A 24,382-nucleotide genomic window follows, 5' to 3' on the forward strand; every position below is an offset into this window, starting at 1 on the left:
TTGTCACCGCGAAGGCGTTTAAAAGCCGTCAGTCTTGCTTCAAATTCTGGACACGGCGTGGGGGTAGACAGTTCTTCCGGCTTCCGTTAAGTTTGCGAGGTCAGAGAAGGCTGACTGTTCCGTGGTGCCGTTGAAAAACACAATGAAAATGGCGTGGCAACCGCAGGAGGAGGGACTTAGGCAAATTTTGACACTGTTGAAGGAGTCTCAGAGCCCAGACACAGCGACCCAACGTGCCGTGCAACAAGTATCCTTACCCTATTTACACTGAAAATTTATTTCACGTTGAACGATCAGCAGGAGTTCTGTAATACTTGCCAATCTGCGCTGCGCTGCCAAGGGCGTGCTTTTATTGACAAATTATTCAACCTGGAAAACCGTCCAGTGTCGAGTGACGTTCGAATAATCGCAATTTATCACCTCCTATCTCGCGTCCTGGCTGCACCCGATCTTTAATTCATTTCAGAAGCGACAGTACTTTAGTTTCATTTACCCGCCCAGCTCCCGGTCAAATATTTCGACGTATTTACAAAATATTACAATTAGCAATTTGCCTCCACGCTGATACGGCATCAGTAGCTTGTGTCAAATCTTCCCGGCTACTTCTTATTCTAACTCCGTAGGTTTTCTCAAGTTTCGAAAATGTCTTTTTGTCAATTTAGTACAGCTTCGTATTTGCTTCTATTTTTTTTTTTTTGCACAAATTATTTAACGTTCTCATTTTCAATATTCTTTCAAGAGTTTTTAATTAATTCAGCAGCACTTAGCGAGCAATGAGTTGGATGGTTAGATAATTTTCCATTTTGGGAATCAAAGTGGATTCTTATCTCTGTTCTCACTTTCATTTAGACGTATCAATAACGAGTTGAGTCACAACTGTGATCTTGATCCAATTTTCAAAACAACTCTTCACTCTTCTTTAGGCGGTGCCAAATTACTACCTACTTGTACACAAGTATTTATTTTCTTTAACCAAAGACTTGTTACAGAAATTGGAAGAACTCAACAAATTTCCAGATTTCAACAACTACCTGATATTTGTCTTGACGAAATTGACGTCCGAAGGTATGACATTCTCCACATTTATCATTTTAATCGCTACTTATTTGTAATTAAGAAAGAAACCTCAACAACTTTTCAGTGAAAGCAACTTTCAAGTTTACAGTTACTTTTTTTTTCTTGATAAATAACGTTTTGGCCTTAAGGAACACCCCAAACTAACTATCACAGCAGTTCACAGTTATAAAAACATGTTGATCAGTACTAAGGAATGCTTATCTGAAATTAATGAGATGTTGTCAAATAGTGACATATGTTAAACTTGAAAAATACCTTATGAAGCTTTCTATGGATCAAAATAACTTAATTAACCATTGACTCGTGAGCGACTGCATCAGCATCGAGCTGGACAGATATTTGAAATTTTATATTTATAATATGCAAAGTGCCTACATGTCCCCTATAGATTGTTAGTGTTAAGTACCAATTATATAATATATAATTTCACGACTACCAAGCTGTATTTTATGTGAAACTACGTATCATGTCACAAAAGATTCCTAGTCATTAGTAGAAAGTATAAAGAGCATTAGCATTTCCCAAAATTGCAAACTAATCTCCCTCGACATAAAATCACTTTAGTAAAGATGGAATTCTTACGTGGTGTGAAAGTAATGCATCGAAACTATTTTGTACATGTAAATCAGTGATATAGGCAAATAGAGGGTGTGGCCATTGGCTCCCCAATGAGTCTTTTGGTTGTTTATCTGTTCATGAAAAAATTAGAGAGTAAAGTCATTGCGAGGTTAGATTATGGTCTTCCCTTTTTTGGAAGGTGCGTCCGAAATATTATCTTGTGTGTCCATGTACACTACGTTAAAGATGTAGTTTACAAATTCCACGAATCCGATCAATTTCGTATAAATTGAAAATACGTAAATAAAATCTAGCAAGACAACTGAATCAGTGATTGATTAAACACATGCTGACTAACAATGGATATTTCCCTACGCATATTAATAACGCTAAAGAAAACTGAACAAAGTGTATAATAGGATGTCAAACAAAAATTGCGTTGCATCTTTCCTATGTCAAATGGTTAGTTGAGAAACTTTGAACATGCATGATGAATATATAACTAATATTCGCTATGAAATCACCTACAACCAAGAGTACTTGAGAAGATAATTTGCAATATTGATTTGTTGTAAAAATAATCAATACAACCAAAAATGACAGCCCAACCAACTAACTGATATAGGTAATTGAAGTAACATGTATATCCAACTTCTTTAAAAGATGAATGCTTTGTTACATGTTTTGATTAAGAATGCTAATGACAAACCAACTATATATAACTAGTTACTAAGGTAGTTGTTGGAAATTAATCGAAAACATAACATCTCACAAATCTACCACAAATGTGAGCGTTTAGGCAAGAATGTAAAGTCAAAAGTTTCGTTCTTTAATTATTTAGTCTATTCAAGTATTGTATCCCAAAAACAAGCATCCTACGTAAAAAGATTTTATAACTTTGAAATAGTTTCATGTAGGCTGATTACTGTACAATTTTGAGTGCTAAAAATGGACTGCTGCGAACGTCCCGCGACCAAAATGTTATTCATCGTGATTGACAGAAAAATTATCTTATACCAGCAAATCAGAAATTCTTTCATGCAGTATTCACTGTCTAAATTATATTTTCACACTGGGTTTCAATCAATCTTGAGTTACCTTAATTTAGGCAAGATCAGTTTTCGTTATGCAAATAGTAGGTAATTCGATGAAACTTGTATAAAAATTAGGTGGAGTCAATTATTTTCTACAATTCTGCATTACGAATTAAGAAAATTCTCTAATGACAGATGAACCAACAAGGTCTTTGAGCGGACTAATATTGAAGAACAACGTAAAAGCGCACTTCAACATATTTGTACCTGAAGTGACAAATTTCATAAAACAAGAATGTCTTTCTGCAATTGGAGATCCTTCCCCACTGATTCGTGCTACAGTTGGCATTCTGATAACAACAGTCGCGTCAAAAGGTATGGTGATACCATTAGTAATTATATTGAGAATTTATGGTACAAAAAAGAAAACCTCTGTTGAAATTACACTCTAATCTTATTTTTGTAATGCAACATAGGTGAGCTCACATCTTGGCCGGAACTTCTACCGGCACTTTGTCAGATGCTGGATTCTCAAGACTACAATGTATGCGAGGGGGCCTTCGGCGCTCTATTAAAGATCTGTGAAGACTCGGCAGAATTATTAGACTCTGATGCGCTGAATCGTCCATTGAATGTTCTCATTCCCAAGTTTCTCCAATTCTTCAGACACACGAGCCCAAAAATTAGATCTCATGCTATTGCTTGTGTCAATCACTTCATAATCAACAGAACCCAAGCTCTGATGATTCACATCGATAGCTTTCTAGAAAATTTGTTTTATTTAGCGACGGACGACGATCCAGAAGTTCGAAAAAATGTCTGCAGGTAAAATTAAACATTTATTTAAATTTATACTGCTTAATTATTCATTAAATCCTTAAGATTGCTAATGCGATTTCAATTTGATTCAATCTATAGGGCGCTGGTCATGCTTCTAGAAGTCCGAATGGATAGACTTATACCTCATATGCACAATATCATTGAATACATGCTCATGAGAACCCAAGATCCCGACGAAGGTGTTGCTCTTGAAGCTTGTGAGTTTTGGCTGTCGTTAGCAGAGCAGCAAATATGTAAAGAGGCACTTGCTCCACATTTAACGAGGCTAGTTCCTGTTTTGGTAAGTGAAAAAGCAAGCTAACCTCAGAGATCTCTAAAACCCAGTTAATATTAACATTATTCAATCAAAAGTAGTAATATGTTACATATTAAATTTGAATATAATTACTTCTTACAATGTTCTCAATTTCGTGTGATTCGGCTGGCTCAGTTTGAAAATTTTTACAGGTCAGAGGTATGAAGTACTCTGAGATCGACATCATTTTATTGAAAGGTGATGTCGAGGAGGATGAGATGATCCCAGACAGGGAGGAGGACATAAGGCCTAGGTTTCACAAGTCTAGAACACATAATACACACCACACTTCAATTAACAAACACTCAGATGACAATGGAGTAGGTGACGATGACGATTCCGATCCTGAAGACGGTGGAGACGATGATTCGACACTCAGCGATTGGAATCTACGAAAATGTTCAGCAGCTGCTCTGGACATGCTCGCCAACGTATTTGGAGAAGAATTGCTTCCAGTTTTAGTACCAATATTAAAAGAGACTCTTTTCCATCAAGACTGGGAAATCAAAGAGTCAGGAATACTCGCCCTTGGAGCAATTGCCGAAGGTAATTTAGACTTTTCTGATAATGCATTTAGTTGTCGGTTGGTACTAAACTTTGGTGAATAAAATATATCACGATCTAACCTCTTAGGTTGCATGACTGGGATGATACCACATTTGTCTGAATTGATACCCTACTTGATTGGCTGTCTTGGTGATAAAAAGGCGCTTGTACGTTCCATTACCTGCTGGACTTTGAGCAGGTATGCACATTGGGTTTGCTCGCAACCCCACGACACACATCTTAAACCTTTGATGACCGAGTTGCTCAAAAGAGTTCTTGACGGAAATAAACGAGTCCAAGAAGCGGCATGTTCTGCATTTGCAACCCTCGAAGAGGAAGCATCAACGGAGTTGGTTCCTTACCTAGGATTTATTTTGGAAACACTAGTCTTTGCTTTCGGCAAGTATATTTGTTATCAACAAACCTTTTCTTTTTACTTATGCAGCCGGTATAAGTTCGCTTGAAGCCTGTTTAAGCTAAGGTTTACATTGAATTAGATACAAAGTAAATACCATGGCATTTTTATAGTTCTGCTGAAACGTAGATTTTCGTCTTTGTGAACTTCACAACAATTTCCAACGTTTCGTATTATATTAATCCAACAGGAAAGTACCAACACAAAAACTTACTGATACTTTACGACGCGATTGGGACACTGGCAGATTCAGTTGGTCGGCATTTGAATAAGCCTGAATATATCAACTTGCTCATGCCACCATTAATTAATAAGTGGAATGTATTGAAGGATGAAGACAAAGACCTCTTTCCATTGTTGGAGTGTCTGTCGTCTGTTGCCACTGCACTACAATCAGGGTTTCTTCCTTACTGTAAACCAGTCTACAGGTGTGAAAAGTTATTTTGCAACTCGTATTAGTAAAAATGAAAAGATTAAATTGAATCAGTTTTTTTTTTTCTTGTTATTTCCGTTGCATTATAGCGTACGTTGATATGCACTTTCATTTTGCGTTTCTCTTGCAGGCGATGCATCTCGTTAGTCGAGCAGACACTGAACCAACATATTGCAAACACGCAGAGTCCTGAACAGTTCGATGCACCTGATAAAGACTTTATGATCGTTGCATTGGATCTGTTAAGTGGTTTGGCAGAAGGTTTGGACGGAGAAATAGAGAATTTGGTGCTCGATAGCAACGTGATGCAGTTGCTGTATCAGTGCATGCAGGATCCAATGTCTGAAGTTAGGCAGAGCAGCTTTGCCCTACTTGGAGATCTCACAAAAGCGTGTTTCCAACATGTATTACCCTGCATACGTTAGTGCACTTTCATGATTATTACCTAATTTTATGTATTGAAAATATGGTGCAGCTAGTATATTCAATTTACATAAAGCTTATTACCTAACTGCGTCAAATTCTTCAAGTAATCATATTTTGAAATTTGTTTTTAGCGGACTTTATGCCTATCCTTGGTCAGAACTTGAACCCTGAATTCATATCAGTGTGTAACAACGCAACCTGGGCTATTGGAGAAATATCTATAAAACTTGGTAAGTTCTAACATTTTCGATCTGTTCATTAAGCAACAAATTCTTTCAGATTATTCATTTATTTGTTTACACTTCAACGTCCACAAAAAGTTCACGCAATTTTCAGTTTTCAATTTAAAAATTATATCGTCCTCAACTGAGAATATTTATTTTATCAATGACCAAAGCCTTGACAAATAATAACGTTTCTAAAATTCTATAAGAAAATCGTGATGACCGTTTCTGACTTCGATTTTTTCCTATGCTTTTCGTCGAATTTTAAACTTTGAATACCTATTATGTAATGCTAAACGTTTCTAAATTGGTTTCCCCCAAAGTGACTGCTTAAAAAGATGAGAAGTTTAAAAGTGAGTTTTTATGACTATAGTGAACTTTTTATTAGAAATTTTCTCTTTTCAACAGGTGGTGACACAAGTCCGTACGTTCCTTTGATCCTGTCACAGCTAATTGACATAATCAACCGACCTAATGCGCCTAAGACACTCCTGGAAAATACCGGTAAGTTATGCAACTTTGAATAAATTGTCGAAACTTATTTTGTACCCACTTCCACTGCGGACTGCCGAAAAGCAGCTGCACCCGTTGTATGGCTTGAGCCTAATACGTATCGAAGAATCACATTGAAGGTAGTGTACTCGGCAACAAAATATTGATAATATACAAAATGAACTGAAAGTTGAAACTGAAATATCGAACAATCGGACGGAATATGTTGAATCAATATGGTATATCTATGAGTTTGTTTGATTAAAATTTGTCACCTTATTATCATTACTGTTGCTTGTTTTGTAGTCATGGAATTTGGTTCCTGTAGAATTTTAATTATTGACAGTTTTTTCGTTCAGCTAGTTCTGATTCGTCATGAAAATCAATATTTTCAGTGGTTTGATTCTCAGCATAGATCTGTATAATTTTACCAATCACAAATCCCTTTAGCTGTTTCATGTACAGGGTAGAACGACAAATATTTGAGGGATATATACAAGTTGACTTTTCTGAAGAACATGATTTTGTAATCTGGTAGCATTGCGTATCTCTGGTAAAATGTTATCATACTGTTTCTAGAAATAGTAAAAAGTTACCGAGTAAAATACTATAGTAAAATTGTAAAATGCAAACGTTACGTCAATGATATGAGCAAAGTTAAAAGTGCTTGTAGTGAAGAGTCTTGTAAATCAAAATACTCTATGTACTCCACACTCAACATATAAAACCAAAACTGAATACTTGGAACAAGTTTTTCAATATTTTCAAAGTAACTTTTCGTACGAATATGTATAAGGTCAAGTGATAAGACTCTAAACATAATTTACATGAACCTGATATCAAGGCTTACGAATAAATTTTTTATGTGTCAACTTGTATGTAGTCTTTTAAAACATGGTGTCCAGCAGTCAGAAGAACTGGAAATTATAGGATTGTCAAATTTTATTTAGCAGCGAGAATGTATGGAAAAATTGAAAATTATTTTCTTGACAATGACAAAAGATAAACTTCGGGAATGTTGTTATCATGATTTTAATACTATTTTAAGATCAGTTCGCCAAGTATTTGAAATATTTACATTGAAAACAGATATAGAAAGTGTAAAAAAAGTTGAATCATCTGGTCAAGAAAGACCAGTGCAAGGTAGGGAAAAATTAGTGCAAAGTTAGGGAATTTTACATGCTATACTCGATGGACATTATGAAAAGAAATCACGCGATAACGGAAAGTAATTGATTAAATTTTCGTTCGTTTCAAATGAACTTCAAAAATTAATTATTTGGTGTGCAGCTATTATAATTTTTCCTATTGTTTCAGCAACTAGGATAGTTGTATTACCTATGTTTACTATTATAAGTATTTGATATGTTGATTGATGATACGTTGACCTGTGTTTACCTTGTCTCTATTGATTGTTATTGATATTGATTATTAATTGATTAATTGATTAATTATGAATTTATTAAAGTTACACGCAGCAGAATATTCGCCTGAGTTGGTTGTTGGTTCGCTATCAGTTTGTCTTATTGTTTGTGTTTCCGGTCACTTCACTACACTTCGCTTCACTTCACTACTTACCGAAATGAAATGAAATGAAACGTAGCCATAACGATCGGTCGCCTAGGTTATGTGTGTCCCCACGACGTCGCCCCCATGTTACAGCAGTTTGTCCGACAGTGGTGTGTAACTTTTTTAATTATTATTATTACATTCTATTATCATTACATTATTATATCCTATTTTTATTAGTATTTTATTACGTATTATCACTATTTATCTATTATTATTCCTGATCCCTATAATTAATTGCATTGATATATAGTCATTTTTGAGTCGTTGCGTACCCATTGCTCTAGACCAGAAACGGTCCTGGAGTGTTCATCTAACGTCTTTCTGTCCATAACAACAAAAATTGGATACAAATCATTATCGATATGATACTTCAAAAATGTCCAATCTTCGCTATCTATAATTACTTTATAGTACCGCTCGAGTACCGGTACATAGATTTTTATGGATGTTTTCAGTGAGTACGTATAATAATTACAGTTACTACCACAAAATTTGACTTTGGTATCAGGAAGTAATATCCCTAATACTAGTACTAACTTGTGTCCTCTAGTGCGTACCCTATACATAATTTTTGTAACACGTTATTTAATCTTTCAGTGCCACGATGAACTCTCTGATTGTTACCAATATGTAATTCGTGTTGATAATTCTGTTATTTTTTTTTTTTCATACGTTAATCCTTTGCAAGGTAACAGTCATCCAAATTGCTGCTTTCGTGAATAAAAAATTCGTCTCTCATTCTTTGTTCTTATTATCATCTCTTACAAAGGATTAATGTAAAGCTTTCAGCTGATATCCTCAGGCAGATAGGGGGGTGACAAGATTAAAATCAATTCTACTTGCATCGAAAGTGAAATGAGTTTTCTGTCGTTTCTACGCAATGTAAAAATTTGGTTAAAACGAAAACTATTGCTTGAACATTTCAACGACTCTGTTCCATGCAAGCAATTACTCAACCATACCACTTATCTATAAACCTCTTGTCGCAGAGGATAACAATGTAGATCTACATTCTAAATTAATACTCTTTGATTATCAGAGTAGACTTTCTAATGTTATTTTAACCTTTATCAATAGGTGCACATCGCTAAGGAATATACGAGATAACGAGGAGAAGGATTCAGCATTTAGAGGCATGTGCCAAATGATTACTGTTAATCCTGCCGGTGTTGTACCAGACTTTATCTTCTTCTGTGATGCTGTCGCTTCCTGGGTTACACCTAGAGACGATCTTAAGGACATGTTCCACAAAGTGTGTATACGTGCTTTGCTTTCAAATATGCTCAAATCAAAATTTCCAGCCAACTATGATATGATGTAAAAAAATTGGTCAAATTTCAAATTTAATTATGAGACAAGTTGACTGACATAGTTTTGCTGGGTTGGACGAAAGAGTAATGTATATAAAATTTGAATTGACAGATTTTGCATGGGTTCAAAAATCAAGTTGGTGCAGAAAACTGGAAACGATTTTCCGACCAATTTCCGCCACAGCTTAGTGAGCGGCTTCATGGCATGTATGGCGTCTGAGCAGCCCCGCCTACTTATTGTAAGTACATATTAACGTTGTAGATACTTAGTTTGTGACGACTTGATCAGTCAATTAAGTACGCGAACTAATTTACGGCTGGTGTGTAATTTAGATCAAAGGATCGAAGTATCGGAAGGCTTCCTGAATTTTGGCCACGACATTTTCTCACGCTCCAAGCCCCAACTGATAGATTTCAATACGAAAAAAGACAGTTTGTCGATATACCGAGTTACTTCCTGCTGTTTTTATTTTTCAGACGGCCGCTGTACGGGGCAGGCCGAATGGGGTTGGGCGGGGAATAATAATACTGGGTGGACAGGGTGGGTGGGTGAAACCACGGCCTCTTCTCATCGTCATCGTCATCTCGTAAACGTATTCGTAATCGTCGTAACCGTCTCGTCGTCGTTGTGAGGCCCTCGGAAAAATGCACGATCTCAATGTAATCGTTTGTCATTCTGAAACGATAAACAAAATAGTAATCCATGCGGCGGATGAAAACTCGAAAAGATGAAGAAAATGAGAAAGAAAATACTATCACAAAGGGAAAAAACAAAGTATATAAACACATAAATAAAACGTATCAACACACAGCGGCCGAGGGGAACTAAAGGGAGGGTGGGTCAGGGTGGGAGGGAGGGTGGGTTATTGTGGGTATCATCACCACTTAGTGTGGAGAAAAGGGAGGGAAAAGAAAGGTACCGCACGGCGGCCATTTATGGTACCGCGAAAACGTAGGAGTGTGCGGTTATACGCGCAAATTGAATTAGTGATTCATACACTGGTTGGCATATTACGCCCAAGTGTACAAAAAGAAAAAAAAAAAAAAACAAAATGCAATCAAGCTGCAGTTCTTTATTATCAAGACTACTGGCTTATATTATCTACTGCGCACTGCTCAAGATTAATATTCTTGTGCTAATCCAATATGAGAGAAACAATTGACTCTTCTTATCTTCACTTTCTCGTATGCGCTTAGCTACGTACACATTATGTATGTACATGTATTTTTCTTCCGGCAATCGAGTGCCATAAATCGCTTCTTTATGTGAGAGAAAAAACAGTTAAAGTAGACAAATGAACGTATTATATATTTCTCATCGAGCAGCCGCGCAAAATTCTTTCGACCTTGATATATATATATATATTTTTTCCAAACTTGTATGTTTTTATTATTGTAAATTACAAGGCATAAGAGGGGGGAAAAAAGAATAAGAAGAATTTTGCATCATGTCTTTTTGTCTCTTCATAAGATCGATCAGTGTCAACCAACGTGTTTTAGAAATTGTTGAAAAAAAATTTTTTACTACCAGTTATCAAAGATCGGTACCAACGATTTATATCGTAAATGACATGTTCGATATAAGTGAAATACTGTATAAACTGTGCTGTTTTTGTAATTAAGAGTAGTGACTGGCTAAAAGAGATTCGGTGGTCTACAAAATGAAAAAAGTAACATGGCGCAATAATATCCGATTAGAAATACAAAAAAAGCTTTGTTTTATCGCGTAACGATGAATTAGATTACATCAAAGAACTAAAAAGCTCATATCCAGAACTGTTATAATCTTCAGAAACAGTTTCGAGTACACGCATACTCATCAATCAATCGCACAAGTGCGCTATATTGCCGCGCTTTAGTTGCAAATACAAATGCGATTAAGCTTCAAATATTCCAAATTATTTAACTTTTAGTTGAAGGATTAAGTTTTTTTAATTATTATCAAAACGACGCAATTGACCCATAAAAAAAATTAGGGAGGGGGGGATTTTCGTGTTCAACATATAAATGTATGATTCGAGACTATGATTAATGCAAGGCCAATGCGATCAGGCCTTTTATTCGCATAAATTTGAAAAACTCTCATAATATCTAGAAACGAAGGAAAAAAAGTTTGTTATTCCACACATTTGGGTTTTTTCATTTTTATTTATTTTTTTTTTTGCTCTTTATCAACCCAAGAATATTGTTAAGATTTAAATAAGTAAAGCTCAGTTCACGCAAGAAATTTCGATGTCTATGTTTGTTTTACGTTAATGTCTCAGCAAATTAATCCCAAATTGGAAAGCTTTAATAAAGTAATGTGAATGGCAGGGAACAAGAAATGCTAGTGGCAAGCAAAATGATATCGAAAGATACAAGACTTCAAATTTCTATTTCCTTAATTATTTTGTTTGTTGATTTAGGATTTCTGTTTGTAGTTTTCTTTTTAATTTTTTTTCTTTATTTTCTTATTTATCATCCATACGTGACGTAAATTATGTATACAAAGGTTTACTCACGATTGATACTTCACATTTCCATTAACTGTCGCTAGGTGATGTTATTATTAGCAAAATTATTTCGATCAAAGTTCTATCGAAGTCTGTTGTCTTTGGACGTCAAATCAGAACTCGAAAGATCAGGAAAAGAGCTGAAAACTTTCAGATTACGTATTGGTGATATGTGATCGCTCCCTACTCAACTGATGTTAGTTTGTCAATCACTTGACAGTAATTGTCATCGATAAATCTGATCCCAAATTAGTCCTTTCCTAACCCTGCCTGCGCCATTTTTGTGATATTAATGACTGTCTTTTTTTTTTTTTCCTCATTTACAACTTTTTCCATATTGCCGAATGAATCGGGTCGCAATCAGACGGTCAATCAGTCAACTTGTAACTCGTAAGATTTTAACATTTTTCTGTTCCACTTCCCCTCGGCGTTAATCTTCGAATTCACCAAGAATCTTTTAATAATGTAATCTTTTTATTTATTTTTATTTATTATAAATACTATTATTATTATTATTTCCAAGACGATATTTCAACCCGTTTAATCAGTTAAAAATTTACCTAGTTGCGTGTGTTGCGGTGAATTCCGACTGTCTGATCTGATACCGAAAGAAAGCGAAAAAGTACAGCTGGTATGACGTAATTAATTGACAAATGAGCACGAAAGTTGGAAGCTTAAATACGCGCTACTTATGTGTAACGTAGTATGATCATAAAAATTTAAATGTTATTAGACAACCGAAAGGAATTGTGATTGATAGATATTTTTATTTTATTTTATTTTATTTATTTTTTTTCAATCAATGTTTTACTATTAGCATATTTTTTTTCCTTTCAATTTAATTATGTGTAACAAAGTACCAAATTTCTATTGCAAGTTGCGTAAGCGTAGCGTGAAAATAAAATGCTGAAGGGGAAGTCATAAATGAATGTATGGGATTATAATGTATGTATTTGTGGTAATTAGGGGCGGTGATCGAATATTGAAGTAATAATTAAACGGCAAAAACACAAGTAAATATATTGTTGTATCTTTATTATTATTTTATTTTTTATTTTTTTTTATTATTGTTGATGTTGTCGCTGTTGTTGTTATTACTGCATGAGACGATAGCGTAATAGACTGACGACGAGCCATAAACGTGGTTAAATAATTATATTATAATATCTCTCACTTAATGCTACGTTACGGTTATTATTATAATTATTTTTAATTCTTTTTTCCCACGATGACTGCTAGTACTATTAGGCGGTGTATTTTATTAATTATATATCCATTGTAGAACGTTCCGTGCAGGCAATATTGGAAGTGGTTTCTATCCTCTGAGAAATTTGACTAGACGTATGTTGTTCACGTTGTATAATATTTTATCACGGTTTAAGGAGATATACTCAATCTCAACGTGGATTTAGATATCACCAAATATCCAAGTCCACGTTTTCATTTCACGCAAAAATGTGTTGGTGTGTTTCTTTTTTCAAAATTGCATGTAGAAATCGGCCGTTACGCCCTTTGCGGTATGATGCATAATCTTTGATGATAGCCAAAATGGAAGACATTTAACGATGTACAGGCGTGTAGGTCGAAATCGTGCCAGGTGGATGAAAATTATAGAAATTGTTCTTGCTTTTACTTTAAAACCCTGCATAGAATTTGGAAGCGATTGTCTGAACCTGAATTAATTTACTTTTAATTTTTCGTGATTTTACATTAAGCCTGACAGTTTCCTGTAAGAATCAATGCAAAATTACGCACAATTAAACGAAAAATAATGCCGGTAAGGTTGAGATAATGCTTTCCAAATTTTACACAGGTGTTTAAAATAAAAGTGAGATCAATTTGTAAAATTTTCATTGACCTAGCAGGATTTTGACCTACACGCCTGTACATCCTTAATGCAGTCGGTGATGACTGATTATAGCATCCCCTTAAACTTATATGAGTAGAAGATCATCTTTATCCAGCACACTATCTGTTATGATCGCTGGGAACTCTCTATCCATACTTAATAATCGACGTTAATAATATTACAAGTTATTTTCAAAGGAGAGAAACTTGATAGGACTGTTCCTTGTACCTGATGATCCTATCCTTGCGGTGACAATTATTTGTTATTATTATTCTGCAATTGTTAATGTTAATATTTTTTCATCTCTTTTTCTGTCGGTTCAGATTTAAACATCGCCATTTTATTTATACTGTCATTTTTTTTTTTTTTTTTTTTTTTTTTTTTTCATCAATCGACTTTTACGGCGTTGTCACTGCCGCTATCGCTGCTATATGCTCTTCTGTAATTGTAAACGCCATAAAAACCGTCGGGGTTACGAAAGCAATATACGTATGATTAATATAGCAACAGTCAAAAAGCTGAGGGTATTACGCACCCTGTATGGAATTATTTGAGGTTCATCAACCATACATTTTATGGCTGCAGCTATATTAGGACGCCGTAATGTGTTGCAAGTTCGATGATATTGAAAATTTTTCGATCAATGATATTGCATGTAGTTAGCATAGTCCCGTAAGTATTTCACAATCATTTTTTTTATCCGACTAAAAATTGTAAAACATTATTATCACCCTGATTGTACGCATACCGTGATATATAAAACATGTTCATACACGGTACAAGCTATAGCCACGTACTGAGAAAGAGTTTCACCACGTCGTTCATTAGAGAAATGAAACAATTCAGATGAAATAAAAAAGATTTTAACTAAAACTCACGGAATTGTACGATGCATGTAATTCAACTATCCATTATCGTCATAATTCTGTCATTATAGTTTCGTGAAGAGATGTCATAAGTCACGCTCTGCGATCACTTGCACAGCTCAAGCAATCATCTCATTAATAAATAAGTTCGAAATTTTACAAGTTTGAAACTAATCGATCAGTCACGAGGGATTACTGTGGCGCGCTAAACGTACGCGGCTTGATACATGCGACTACACTGGTTCCCTCTTACGGATAAAGGAACGTGTGCACGTAGACAAACACATGCTTGAGTTTGGTCGCACGCAAGCGTGGTTGCGTTAAATCTATTCCCGATCGGTCTCAACGGGATGCTGATCCCCTTCTCCGCCGCCTCCGTGCAGGACACTCGCTAAGTGATTGGTTCTCTTGATTAGGGTCGCTCACACGGTTCAACTTCAGCTTGAAGGACAGGTGTGGTAATGATCCGTTTTCCCCGATCACGCGGGGGTCGAAGAGAGTCTGGTAGGGGGAACCGTTCTACGATACCCTCGATTTAATCTCCCCGCCTCCCGGCCGCCACTCTATTACTCGAATTGATTCGGCATCGTTGCTGCCCAGGGGGCGGAAACGGGCGACAAAACGAAAACGGAAACTCCGTTTAGCTCCTCGTTTCCCTCCTCCTCCTCCTCCTCCACCTCCGATTCCTCCTTCTCACAACCTTCGAGCCCTCCGACCCGCTGTAATCTCCCCACCATCGCCACTTCCACGCGCTCACCTCGAAAAGACACATTCGCACCACCCTTCCTCTCCCCCTTCCCACCATTATTCGAATCTACTCACTTTATTTCACAGCGAATCTGTACACCATTCCCATTCAAATTCATCCGATTCAATTTTATTCTGGAAAATATACTGTCACGCGTGATCCGAATAGAACAAATTTTCCCTTATACGCACCCCTTTAACAAAATCAAATTGCTCGCTTTGATACGATTGGTTTACATACAGCATGCGCTGAATGACGTCCCGGTGATAAATAACCCTGTACCCTGATGATTGAGCGAAGTTGGATAATTCAGTTCTACGTAGATTTCAGATTCAACGCGCTTAACATTCCGAACGATTTTTTTTTTTCAAAATTATTCAACAAGCACCGAGGTTGAACCAAAGATTTCAACTTTCTATTATAAGAATGTTGCGAGAGCGGGAGAAAAGGAGGAACCGTGCCACTGTGCTTGTGGGGTGCCCCTTTACGCTTCCAGTGACCCCACCCCTTAATCTAATCCAAGGATAATCTAAAATTCATGACACACATAACTGCCAGGCGATGATATATATCTGGGGGTTAAGGGGTGGGGTTCGCCCTCGCCAGCAATCGCGGCGTTATTATTTAATGTTACGTAGGCCGTGGACGACCGGCTGTAAATCTCGGCATTCTTTTTCTATTAAACATTAACGTTAATTGAACTCCCATGCACCTTCTATCCCAGCATCTTTGAATCGGCACATTTGCATGTGGATACATACGTTCACATACGTATAGAACATAAGGATTTGTACCGCATAACAGAATTGAGAGTGATCTACTGACGAAAAAGTGCACGAAAGAAGTACACACCACAGGAGGTTTTCAACAATTGAATGGAGCTCGGAATAAAAATATCTCGATGATAAATGTTTGTTGCAGGTACTCTCTTAGTTTGGCTCTCGCTCTGCGGTAACCCGAGGAACGTAATTGATTGTTCTTCCTAGCAAGGCCCGATGGTCGTTTGGTTTTGGGTTTTCATTCGCGAGCAAGGATATTATATCGCAGTTAACACCGCCATTCAGCGTCCGCCCTGCTCCCTGACTAAGCGAAGTAACTTGGAGCCTAGAGTGCAAGGGAGGGCGACAGGGGGACAGACAAATGATGGCCAATTTAGGCGCGCGGGAGAAAAACTTCTTGAAACTCGGATTAAAACAAGCGACGAGACTCTCCGCGAAATTATCTTGGCCCTGCGAAGATTTCTTTTTATTTCATTTTATACTCCGCTTTATTTCACCCGGGGGAATTGGGATACACTGCACGCTAAGCAGGTAGAGGTATATATGTGTATGTAGGGGTATACATAGGTATATAAGTGTATAATATATATCCTCTGCATGGATATTCTTACAAACTCATCGCAACGATTTTTCGACGAGAAATTATTGTGCTTTCTTTCGTGCAGTTGAATAAAAAAACCTGAAGATCAGATTGAATGAGATATTGTCGAAAATCTTGTTTATCGTACCAAGAATAATCTTTTCTCGGCAATTTTGAGGATTGCAAGATTTGATGAAGGAATCCAATTCAATGTTCTAATGTCCAAATATTCCGCATGTCATGTAATTTCATTCCCCAGAAATTAATTTGATCCGGCGATTCGGATAATATACTCTTCAATTCATTACAACCCGGCAATAAATCGCAATTTTGAATTTTGAATTTGGAACGCCGGTTCTCGTTCCACTATCCGCGTTCCGAATTTCTCGGAGAGCGATCGCGCGCCCCCTAACGACGCCCAGGGGTCACGTGGGGTGGCGGGGCGGGGAGGGGGGGGGGAGGAGTAACGCGATTACCGGCACCCCCGCGTTGCGAGTGGACGAGCGAGTGAGCAAGCGGTTGCCGGGCTGCAGCAGCTACTACACACAACGCGGCTCTCTCTTCTCCTTGATTTATCCGACTGGCGTCGGGCAGTTATTGCATTAGCGCGTTCTACCCGGAGTCAGTCCGGTCGCCTTCACTGCCGGTGCCGCGACCACCGCGTATACACGTAGACAGGGATTCGTCCGAGCCAAGTTGGACCGACCGTGAATCATCCCCCAAGAATAATGTCTTCCCAGTTCCGAGTTCCTCCAACCATCCCCGAACTTTCCGATTTCCGCACCACTCCGTTGTGTTATTGTACCGTCCTCGACGTTCCACGTATGTATATTTCCCGGCTTGTAAGTTGGAGCATTTTTACTGTTTACTATTAAATTTTTAAAGATCTTGCAGGTAGAGAGGTGTAAAGAGGTACGAGCTTGCTGCAGAAAATTACCATCACCTGGATCACGAAGCTAATAATAAGATTATACACTCGTTGATGTACAATTGTGCACGTGCAAGCGCAAAGCTTTGAAAGGTTAATCTGAAACGTCGAAAGCTCTGCGTTATTTCCGCATTATGCTTGCATCGCTGCACATCGGGTCCGATGCGTCACAAGTTCACGGAGTATTAGTTTAAAACAGAATTGTTGAAAATTTTCTTTGTCAAATAATTATACCATGTTGTCTGTTTCCTCTGCTTTTCGAATCAGGGTGTAAAAGGATTAAAGCTGATTTTATAAAACAAATAACAAGGGTTGCGCAAATAAAAAATTATGCGTGTAAGCAAGATTGAACTCGATATTGTGTCTTTACGTAATAGAGCAATCAGGGAGAACTGAACTTTAAACTGTATGAAAATAAAAATGAATTATTAACTTTGGTCGATGAAGAGTCTGCAAAATCTTATACAGCGCATGTGTGTTATATTTCCATCGTTAATCGGTATCGCTACTTTCTTACTTACAATAATTCTAATTATCAGCCGTGTAAGAATGTTAAAGATGTCTATAACGAGTCAATTGATACTTGTGAACGAAAGTAAATTATAATCCAGCGAAACTTTCCTTTTCTTTGCTTCTTTGGTATGTATAATATACAGCTATCTCTCAGGGGTCGCACATAGTTTAGCCTCGCTTTTTACACCATCCCTTACGATAAAGGAAAGAAGGAACTATAATCAATGGTTCAGCATTGAAATGAATTAATGATGAGAATCACTTGAAACTACGGATGTCTAAATATTGACACGACTAGAATTTTTCACACACCTTTTCCTCTTTCCTTTTCCTTCCCTGCCATCCCCGCGCGAGGTTATGTATAATCTATACGTCTACAAAAATTCATTACAGCCCCAACGACGGCTAACCGAAGTGATAATACAATATACATACACTATAGGTATAACTTACAAACTACCGACAGAGCAAAGGATAAACCTACAACACGAGGTTTCTACAGCCCTACGCCGGCCTGTCCAGCCCGAGTGCTTCCTGGTGCCTTCTCGCCTTGAGCCTGAGGTCGGCGATGCTGCTGTTTTTTGACCGCGCTGCGGCCGCGGCAGCGGCAAGAGAAGCCGTCAGACCCAGGGGATGCGGCGCGTGGTGTTGGTGCTGGTGCTGATGGTGATGGTGCTGGTGATGGGAGTGCGGTGGCGGGGGCGGCGGGGGTGGAAGACAGAAGAGACCCCCGGCTGCCGCGTAGTGGAGGACAGCCGGGTCGAACGCCGAGCCCGTGGCCGAGTTCGTCGAAGCCGCGACTCCAGGCGGAGGTGGAGGATGCAGCCTCAACGCTGGGAGGTACGGAGCAACTCTGCAAGGTTCCAAGGACGTTGGCGGGCTCCTGGGCGGCAGGACGAGACCGCCTCCGACACCTGATTCCGACAGATGAACATATTTTACAGTCTGCAATTCGTGTTTTACGAAAGGATGCAGGACGATTCTATATACTAATTACTGTACATGAAGTTTCATCTGATTGATGCAATTAAGGGGGTCGTCTAGTCTTGAAATTGAAAAAAAAAATCGATTTTCGTTTTTTTTCGCATATTATTATAGCTACATCTTTTAAGAATATTTCGGCCCAGAGCCGATGCTAAATTTTCAAAAATTGAGGAAGTTGTGAGCACTGGAGTGAAACAATGCCACAGTGTGCACCTCAATAGAACCGAGTTCAAGGCTAGAAAGATCGGCCTATGCGGAAGCGGAAGCAGCGTCAAAATCCGAGGTCCAAACTTTAAAGACGCCAACATTGAAACGCGTTTTTCTTGATACAGCATTTGTCAAAAATGTAGACGTGATATCTCAAACAGCAGTAGATCGACCCTGCTAAAATTTTTACAGCATTTTTATTATACCTAGACCTATCGCGTGAACTAGGATAATCATGATTACTTTGGCAGTTTTTTTTTTTTTTTTTTTTCACGAGCTGAACAAATGGAAAAAATGCAATTTTCACATTTTTTTAAACTGTGAAAAATTCAATTTCGAAAATTTTAAGGTCATTTTAGTTGATGCTAGAGCCGCAAGCTTAAAAATTAAAATACGTTTTTTTTTTTTTTGATTACACGAGTGCTATATGAGTCTACGCTCAAGCACATTTATTTTTACATACGTTCCTATCGGACAGTATACATTAGGTTATAGTCAATATTTTGTCTCCAAAAATTTATAAAGTTTGTTCAAAGGTCAATATAGTGTGAAAATTATGAAAAATTTGACTCCTATGGTTTGTATTAAAAGAAATACCCCAAAAACCTTTAAATAAGCAGCCGTCACACTAAATGACCCCCTTAAACGGAAGTCTGTTGTCCTGAAGTGTCTGTAGATGTGAAATCAAGGCATATTACCTCACCGCGGGCTGATGTTCACGACAGGTATTACGAGATTTTTTCCTGTCCTACCTTTGTGCAGCTGACTCTCGTGCTTGCGGCACTTTGCGCGTCGGTTTTGGAACCAGACCTGGACTCGAGCTTCGCTCAACCCCAGCCGCTGGCTAAGTTCCTCCCTCATAAACGCGTCCGGGTAATGGGTTTCATCGAAGAGTCTTTCGAGCTCCGCTAGCTGTTCAAGGGTGAAATTCGTCCTGGATCTTCTCTGCTTTCCGCCCCCTGCGCTCACTGTCGCTCCTGAACCAACAACGCTGCCAGGTCTGCTTTGCACGAGACTCGAAACAGCTCCTATAAGGCGTTGACAAAGAAATCTGACTAGATCTTCGGTAGACGATAAGAAGTCGCAGTTTGCCTCGAAAAAAAAAATTAAAAACTATTGTTTAATTGTTCAGATGAGCAGCGAGTATCAAAGAAGTACGTAAAACAGATACAGGAATGACACGTCTTTCCTAAAGAGTAAAAATTGAGCCTTGATATCCGGCATATTTTTCTCACATTTCGCGATCCCGAGTTCAAATATACCGCAGTCGAAACGTTTCCAACGCATTCTCATGTACCAGATTACGCTCGATCGGAACCATTATTCAATTTAATCGTCGCCGCGTCGCTTAGTTATTGCTCCTTGAGTTGTAATCGCGAACGCTCGAGGATATCTTCCGGCTCGTTTCCTCCGAGGTCCGGCAGTCTGATCGTAAATTCACCCTGCTTACGAGTATTCTATTCAAATCTGCGCTGCTACGACATCGCGAATTGGCCGGCATTAGCGGGTAGCAAATCTACACGGACCCCAGCGCAGTCCCGTCTTGTATGTATAGCTGGAAGAGGAAAAAGTTATCCACACGATTCTCGGGGTACGAGGGTGGCTGACGACTGTGCGGAGATTATACGTACCTACCTTATACGACTTTGGAAGAACTTGGATAACAACGCGGTAAATACGTTATCTTATTATTATTATACACATATTACGAACGTGCTAAAACTAATCGCTGAACGGTGAAAAATTCAACTGTAAAAGATTGTAATAAACGTTCTTGTAGCAATTTTTCATGCGAAATGTGTTTCTGAAAAAATGATAAATCATCGGCCGAACGATCGAGTGCAGTATTATACGTACGCACATCAGTTACTTTCGTAATTCGACATTTTGAAATTGTGAAAAACAAATACAGCGTATATAGATGAGTATAAGGTATGCGTACGGTTTTGACATTACCTGCGATTGGGCAAAATTCAGGCCTAGTTTGTCACTCGTACTCAATCCGCTGATCATTGAAAGAAAGATCGATGATTCATTCTCGGGGGCTAATCGATGCCTTGAAACGGTGACTGTAGGATTGGCAGAACTTCGCGGCGGCGATAACGACGTATATCTATACCTCTACGTACATAGATACCCACCTCGTCACTTTGCCAAATTATATAAATCACGAAACGAGCTTCGCGTCTCTCTTCGACGAGGGATTCCCGCGGGTGGCACTCGAGGTGCTTAATCCTCCCGGAGGTCTGGGGATCGAAGGGAGGAGGTTCGGCATAAGCGCCGACTCCTCGAAGACTTCTCGCTACTTCTCTATACGTGTATACGTGTATTATACGCCATCTTCCGCCGTAGTTACTTTATCTTAAGTACCGGTTAATTAATTCGCGTGTACCGTTAATTACAGTAAGTGCGCGTATTTAGCTGCCAGCTATAGCGTACGTGAAGATGTATATACGAGGATGCTTCGAGGCACGCTTACGTTACTTTGGACTTTCGAAGAGGGTTGCGAAAAGGTGTGGCTTCAGTGTATTTTCACGGTTCAACGTAATTGGAAGTCTTATACAATTTCTATTCCGCGCTGTTATTGCATGCCTATAATAATGTGTACTCGCACCGGCTATTTCTCATTGGAAAATCGTAAACGCGAACGCAAAGCTGCGAGAAAAGTGACGCTTATAGATCGCAGGAAATAAAACGAAGCAAATCCGGCAACGGTGCATGATACAATTAATTAATATCCGCTCTTTTCCCTCTAGTACCATGATATCTTCTAAATTAAAAAGTAATAATTTTATTTTGCATCTTGTCAATTAGGTAAGACCGGGGCAAGGTGAAAAATAAACGAGCATGAAAAAACGACAGATTAGATTTCTCTTCTCAAAAATCAGAACTTTGCGTTGAGAATTAACGAGCAACGGGCAATGAGAAAATTCGACCATTTTACCTCTATAAAGTCAAACCATGCGGTGTAAAAAAACATGCATACAATATGCATAAATCTGCATAAATTTGCGACCGCAAAGACGTCTTGCGAGTTCTATATCCATCCCCATCGGACCAGACCGCAACCTGCGAATTGGCTAGAATATACGCCCAAGTCTAGACACTGTGAAATGTAATACAGGCGACCCTCCCGCAGGCAGCGAACCGTCTCGACTTTTAATCGCTTCAAAGCACTTTGAAATTGGCCGCACCGCGAGCTTAATATCTATCTCCGGCATGCGCGGTGTATAATATTCAATTCAATGCGGAGTGTAAGAAGTGGTCGCAATAAATTTTCCGCCGCTGGAACGTCGACGGGTCCTCGTCGCTCCAGTTCCTCGCTTATGTAGACGACGTACGTATAAACGCCGGCTAGGCCACCCCCCCGGGGGTTAAGCGGAACCCCGAACGAAGCAATCGCGCCCGGAGTCCGGGTCGGGGTTAATTCGATTACCGGGAGCGCGGTCGTCGGAATCAGAGGAGACAGACGGATTCGGCTGCCCCCTCGACCCCGCCTTCGCCCATATGCCGGGCGACGCGTTACGATGAATAAGAAATCAAACCCCCCGGCACAACGCGATGCCGGAATTTTCCATTCAACTCTTCCGCGCGAGTATATTAGGCCGCGATTGCAGGTCATTCTTATCTGCTCGAACAGTTGGTCAAGTGTTGTAGGAAAAATCGACTGATCGGCTTTGAAACTAAATCTCGATATGAAATTTTATACCGTTGATGGAAAAAAGATCAGGTTCATGGACGTTTAGCTGACCCCCGCGTTCACTTTGAAATGAAAATGTCTACTCGAAATGCCTTTGTTTGAGTAAAGAAACACTTTTTGGACGATTTTTAGATGTTTTTTTTTTTTGGACACGTTTCAGAATTTGAGTTTTTTTTTTTTCTTTTTTTGTAGGTACGAGATTTGCGTTTATCTCGCAATGTGAGAATAATTCTACAAAATAGTGGCCATCGATTTTTTGGAAAATTTTACACTTGTTTCATGTAGGGGACGAACGAGCAAAGTGGGCACCACTGAAAATTTTTCGTAATTTTTCGAAACTGAGAAACGATCTAAATTTCATTAGTTGCTTGCTAACATGAAATCAGCTGTAGATTTTGAAAACTTAGGGAGAGACAGGCAAAAACGTCTAATTTTCATTATTTACTTGCCTTATAGCAATTAAATCAATTACATGTTTTGACAAATTGGAACGCGCAATATTAGACCCCCAAAAAACTGAAGCTCCAAGTCAAGATTCCAATCGTTGAATCTTTTAATTCTAACTTAAAACAGATAGCCTGGCTGTTGAGAACTGAGTTGAAATGGGCCTCTTCTTTAAATTTCTCATGCTTTTCCAAAGCTGATAAGCACAGTCAGTTGAGTGGCCTTGGAAATTTGGAATTACCAAATTGAGAATGTATTGAAAGAAATAAGGAAGTGAGGGGCTAAATTTTGGGGACTTTTCATGTAATGGCGTTTAACACTCGGCATCGGTCAGATTATCGTTTTTCGGTAAAAATTTGTAGATTCATGGATTCAAACCTCTATTTGAAGCATTAATTTCTTAGGGTGCGTACTTTGTCCGCCCCTCCTCTCATACTTGACAATTATTTAATATGCAGTATATCTCGGGAGAATCTTGAAAAATGTAAATCAAGATTGTACACTATAGTGTAAAAAAAAGCGAATGGGTTAAGTCAATCTGATGTCGGCTAAGTTTCATCAAAATCGGTCCACCTTTCTCCCAGTTTCCTTATACATATACTGTTGGCCGCTGAAAAAAGTAAATTTTAATTGCAAATATACTGCAACTTAGGAACAGCTTAACCGATTCAGATCAAAATCCAATCAGTTCTAAGCTCGTTAAGAATTATCGATTCGATTCAGACCAAAATCATAAAAATCTGTTCACTCATTATCTAGATATTCGCATCGGGCTAAAAATTGATTTCAGATCTGCAGGCGCGGAAACATCGTAGACAAGTGAAAACTCAGCCTTTCATTTTCGGGGTGATTATAATTCTCTGAAGCCATCGGAAAACCAGAAAGTTGAAAGAAAAAACAAAGGAGAAGAATAAATTATGGAGTAAAAGAATTAGAGCCTGAAGCATGGTGGAAGGACGGTGAAATTCGCTCGAGGAATACCAGATTAAAACCATACACGAGAAGAGCGACGCGATACCGACGCTTTGCGAGTGTCTTAAATCATGATCCGACCCTCGGTCCGATCGTGC

At 38.5% G+C, this 24,382-nt stretch overlaps 2 protein-coding genes across 6 annotated transcripts in view; one reads left to right on the plus strand and one right to left on the minus strand.

The window, feature by feature from the left end:
* The window catches only part of Tnpo (transportin 1), a 25,651-nt gene continuing 1,269 nt past the window's right edge, over positions 1-24,382 (plus strand). Inside the window, exons 1-15 of one of the 5 annotated variants that reach the window (XM_046609033.2) lie at positions 1-247; positions 990-1,065; positions 2,865-3,044; positions 3,146-3,494; positions 3,588-3,789; positions 3,957-4,350; positions 4,438-4,749; positions 4,956-5,193; positions 5,329-5,618; positions 5,756-5,854; positions 6,257-6,352; positions 7,944-8,019; positions 8,990-9,164; positions 9,335-9,461; positions 16,099-16,929. In XM_046609033.2, the coding sequence (XP_046464989.1) occupies positions 143-247; positions 990-1,065; positions 2,865-3,044; positions 3,146-3,494; positions 3,588-3,789; positions 3,957-4,350; positions 4,438-4,749; positions 4,956-5,193; positions 5,329-5,618; positions 5,756-5,854; positions 6,257-6,352; positions 7,944-8,019; positions 8,990-9,164; positions 9,335-9,442 (2,700 nt within the window). In that variant the 5' untranslated portion in view covers positions 1-142 and the 3' untranslated portion in view covers positions 9,443-9,461; positions 16,099-16,929. Of the gene's footprint in view, positions 248-989; positions 1,066-2,864; positions 3,045-3,145; positions 3,495-3,587; positions 3,790-3,956; positions 4,351-4,437; positions 4,750-4,955; positions 5,194-5,328; positions 5,619-5,755; positions 5,855-6,256; positions 6,353-7,943; positions 8,020-8,989; positions 9,165-9,334; positions 9,462-9,555; positions 9,670-9,699; positions 10,052-16,098; positions 16,930-24,382 lie in introns of those variants that run through there. The other 4 variants (XM_046609032.2, XM_046609034.2, XM_046609035.2 and 1 more) reach the window with 4 other exon arrangements.
* The window catches only part of LOC124224870 (retinal homeobox protein Rx), an 11,653-nt gene continuing 5,195 nt past the window's right edge, over positions 17,925-24,382 (minus strand). The window contains exons 3-4 of the mRNA XM_046637072.2: positions 19,921-20,196; positions 17,925-18,891 (exon numbers count right to left, since the gene is read on the minus strand). Coding sequence (XP_046493028.1) covers positions 18,482-18,891; positions 19,921-20,196 — 686 coding nt within the window. The 3' untranslated portion in view covers positions 17,925-18,481. The remainder of the gene's footprint in view (positions 18,892-19,920; positions 20,197-24,382) is intronic.

Source organism: Neodiprion pinetum, chromosome 1 (genome assembly GCF_021155775.2).
Source record: "Neodiprion pinetum isolate iyNeoPine1 chromosome 1, iyNeoPine1.2, whole genome shotgun sequence".
Taxonomy (NCBI): Eukaryota; Metazoa; Arthropoda; class Insecta; order Hymenoptera; family Diprionidae; genus Neodiprion; species Neodiprion pinetum.